General features: G+C 45.3%; 1 protein-coding gene across 6 annotated transcripts in view; it reads right to left on the bottom strand.

Annotated features, from left to right (window-relative positions):
• ATG10 (autophagy related 10) overlaps window positions 1–3,791 on the bottom strand; it is a 62,078-nt gene extending 58,287 nt beyond the window's left edge. For 5 of the 6 annotated variants that reach the window (XR_003526250.1, XR_003526249.1, XR_003526248.1 and 2 more), the window contains exons 1-2: window positions 3,395–3,791; window positions 1,505–1,630 (exon numbers count right to left, since the gene is read on the bottom strand). Coding sequence is in view for 1 of the 6 variants with exons in the window: in XM_027634743.1 (XP_027490544.1) it covers window positions 1,505–1,630; window positions 3,395–3,481 (213 nt within the window). In the remaining 5 variants the exon portion in view is untranslated. The remainder of the gene's footprint in view (window positions 1–1,504; window positions 1,631–3,394) is intronic. The other variant, XR_003526252.1, reaches the window with a different exon arrangement.
• Between the last annotated feature and the right edge of the window lie 281 nt (window positions 3,792–4,072).

Below are 4,072 nucleotides of genomic sequence, written 5' to 3'. Positions count from 1 at the left end.
TTATATGAGAACAAAAATCTATCTCATTCTGCTACTTCCAGCAAAGCTTCTTATTTCACAGAAAGTTCAGACTCTGACCCATGTACTAAACTCCCAAGAGTCTCAGAGCATCTTTCTTTGTTGAATAAATCCTCACAAATATAGCCCTGGACTAAAATCTAAAGTTTCAAATGTTTTTCTGTAAGAAAAGGTGTATTGTAACACTTGGTTAATATTTGCACTTTTTTAAAAACTCCTAAACAGAACAAACCTAAGTCCAAAACCTTGCTTCCTACTGAAACTCTGATCATCTGTGATGCAAGGGTTACAACTGTTAATGTACAGTTACTTATGTAGAAATGATGGCACACATTGGAAAAAGCATGATTTTTCTCCCCAGAATTCATGAAAGTATGGGAAACCACTAAAGTCATTAAACTTCAAAATAAATTAAAAAAGGTAGAGCAGAACACACAGACAAACCGAGATGCTGGAGAAACTCAGCATATATCAATACATCTTTATATACTATATCAGTATACCTTTATACACTATAATACATATTATATAGTGGCTAATTCATGTAATTATTCACCTATTTCTGTAACTATTCACATTAGTTTGACCTCATCCCAAGCAAAAATAACAGAAGTCATATGGAATTCAGTAAATAAAGAGATACATACAGTAAATGTAATTTTTTAAAGAAAACCGAATTTGTCAGGGTAATTTAAAAATACATGTTTGATTCATAAACAGAGAAGCTGGAAAACTACATACTCAGAATTCCCAAAGATATCTGCTGATTCCATGAGTGGAAATTAAAAAAAAATAAAATAATCCCACACTGATCTGAGACATACTAACGAATAAAAAAATTATTAATTCAAAGATCTCAAATGTAACTTTAAAAATGGGGAAATCATCATAAAAGAAGTGATTCTAATGGGATCCTGTGGGACTACTCTTAGCCCTCTGCTATTTAAAATTTTGATTAATGACCTAGAAACAATATGTAATTATTATTGGACAGGTTTGAAAATTATGGGGAAGCAGCAAATAATGAGAATTGAACATTGACACTGACAGATTCTTCTGGTTGCTGTATGCAACTGACAGGTATTTTTACAAAAACACTAAGCCACAGACCTAGAACAAAGACTATGTGCTAATTCAGCTTAAAGGACTGAAGTGAACCTTGGATATAAAACCACAGGCAGTTGCCCAGAGTAGGAAGGTTTGAATTTCACAGTGATACCACATTCATTGTCTAGTTCTGTCCAAAGTTGAAAATGGACTTTTATATCCTGGACAAGACTCAGAGACCTACAACCCTACTCAATATATGCACTGGCCTAAACCCTCATGTCAACCATCTATGCACTATTTTAGTCTTGGATCTGCTGTGCAAAAAAAATGCCAATTATTTCTCATGTTGCTAAAGGACGTTCCAGCTTGTGGTGGTTGTCAACAGCTCGAAAAGGCCATCAAGGGTACCTAAAAGTTAATACCATGATTGTTTTACCTTGCTAGTTCTCCACTCCCAGCCATCTCCTATCTGCTGTGAATGCTTAACAAATTCTTCACAGTGCTGCTTGAATCTTTTTTCTTCCAAAAAGAAATCTTCTTCACCTGCCATGCTACAGGATATCTGCAGAGCAAACTGAATGTTAGCACTGGCAGACAAAAAAAACCCTAAAAAATTTCAATTTATAGCAACTGAACAATATAACAACAAGGTACAGGCAAAGAAAATGTATTGCTTTAAGTAAAACAAAGACATATTTCTTCAAGCACATTAAGGAATCATGGCTATGCAGAACAGCTGAGGGGGGAAGAGACCTTTGGAGGTTGCCTAGTCCATTCCCCCTGCTTACAGCAGTGTCAACTACAGCAGTTTCCTCAGGATCATTTCTGTTTGGCTTTTGATTATCTCCAAGGATAGAGATGTCACAGCCTCTCTAGGAAACCTGCTCCAGTGCTCCATTACCATAGCAGTAAACCTTTTTTCTTTTGTTTGACCGAAAACATTTATCAGTTTGTGCTCATTGCATCTTGTGTTGCTGCTCCGTGGTACTGAAAAAAAGTCTGGCTCCATCATCTTTATTCCCTCCCACCATGCATTCACAGACATTTATAAGATCTCACTGATCATTCTCTCCTCCCAGCTGAAGAGACTCACCTCTCCCAACCTTGCCTTGTATGTCACACACTCTTAATCAGCTTCAGGGTCCAGTATGGTGGTGTCTTTCCTCTACTGGGGAGCCTAGAGCTGCAGTTTTAACATATATTTCCTTAGCAGCGCAGTTCAGGAGGCAACCAGGAACCTGAATCTACCTCTGGGCTACTTCCATAGGCCTAACACCTTCTCCTTGGAGAAATAACAATTTAACAACTCTAGTATATGATGGCCATCAGAGTCCTGCTGAAGCCGTTCCAGGTCATACCAGCAGTACAGCTCCCGCCGTTCCAAAAGTGTGGCTTCAAACCCTTCCCTACCCTTCAAATGGATCCCTCACAACATCTTAAAGATAAACACTTTCTCAGAAAACGTGGTCATTTTTACCTTCCTCCTTCTCCATTTCAATAAGGATGCAGCATAAATAGAGCTAGAACTGCAGCATCACATACAAATCATGGAATGACAGAATGGTTTCGATTGGGAGGGATTTTAAAGCTCATCCACTCCCACTCACTGCCATGGGCAGGGACACCTTCCACTATCCCAGACTGCTCTAAGCCCTGTCCAACCTGGCCTTGGATACTTCCAGGAACAGAGCATCCACAGATGCTTCAGACCTCTCATCATCTCTGTGGCCTCTGCTGGACCCTCTCCAGCAGCTCCTGGTCTTTCTTGTCCTGAGGAACTAGACACATTGTTCCAGATGTGGCCCTACTATGGCTGAGAAGAGGGGTAGGATCCCCTCTCTGATCTGCTGGCCACACTGTTCCTGATGCACCCCAGGATCCCACTGTCCCTCCTATACACCAGCATACCTGTGTAACAGACTTGTACAGCACAGCACAGCACCCTTTCTCAGACCATCCCAAAAGAACAGTTCAGGAAAGACAAGGAGATACTGGAGAGGGTCCAGTAGAGGCCACAGAGATGATGAGGGGTCTGAAACATCTCCCTGATGAACACAGATTGCAGGAGATGGCCTGGTTAGTCTGGAGAGGAGAAGACTTAGAGGGGATCCCATCAATCCACACCAATATCCCCAAGGGATGTCTCAAGATGATCCCAGACTCTGTTCAGTGATGCCCAGGGACAGCAGCAAAGGCCATAAACTCAAACACAACAAGTTCCCCCTTAACATGAGGCAGAACTTCTTTCCATGGAGGTGGCAGCACCTGGAACAGCTGCCCAGGGTGGGTGTGGAGTCTCCCTTGTCTGAAGATATCTCAGACCCACCTGGACACGTCCCTGTGTCACCTGCTCCAGAAGACCCTGACTGGGCTGGGGTTGGACTGGATGATCTCCAGAGGTTCCTTCTAACATCAAATATCCTGGGATTCTGTGAAAGAGCCACGGGAAGACCCGAGTGCGTCCGTCCCACTCGGACAGGGGCCTCGCCAGCCGCTGGAGGCCAGGCCAGCACCGGACAGGCTTTTCCTCCTTCTCCTCGGCCTTCCCGGACCCGGGACGACCCTCGCGGCCCGGCGGACGGGGTGGGGCAGAGCGGGAGAGGCAGAGGGAGACGGCTGGAGCGGGAGGGACGACCCGCGCTTCACCGCCCCTGCATACCGCGCGCTCCTCCTCTTTCCCCTTTTCCTTCTCTTTTCCTCCTCCTCCTTCTCCCGCTGGCCCTGTCCCGTCCCGCGCGCATGCGCGTCCCCGGGGCAGGGCGAAGGGGGAGGGAGGAGGCCGCGCGTGCGCAGAGCAGGGATGTGGGGGATGGGAAATCGGGAACGGGGGATGGGGGGAATGAGGGAGCGGGAGCGATGGGGGGCTCCGGGCGATGGAAGGGCTGGTACGTTTGACTGGGATAAGGAGGAAAGAGGGGTAGAGGGGGATGAGGGATAAGGAGGATGAAGGGGCGGGGGGGATGAGGGGCTGCAGGACCTGAGGGGGCGGCAGGGGATGAGGGGA

This window comes from Corapipo altera, unplaced genomic scaffold (assembly GCF_003945725.1).
Source record: "Corapipo altera isolate COAL_440 unplaced genomic scaffold, ASM394572v1 61411, whole genome shotgun sequence".
Classification (NCBI taxonomy): domain Eukaryota; kingdom Metazoa; phylum Chordata; class Aves; order Passeriformes; family Pipridae; genus Corapipo; species Corapipo altera.
Note: the sequence above shows the minus strand (reverse complement) of the source record. Positions and strands in the feature narration are given on the sequence as shown.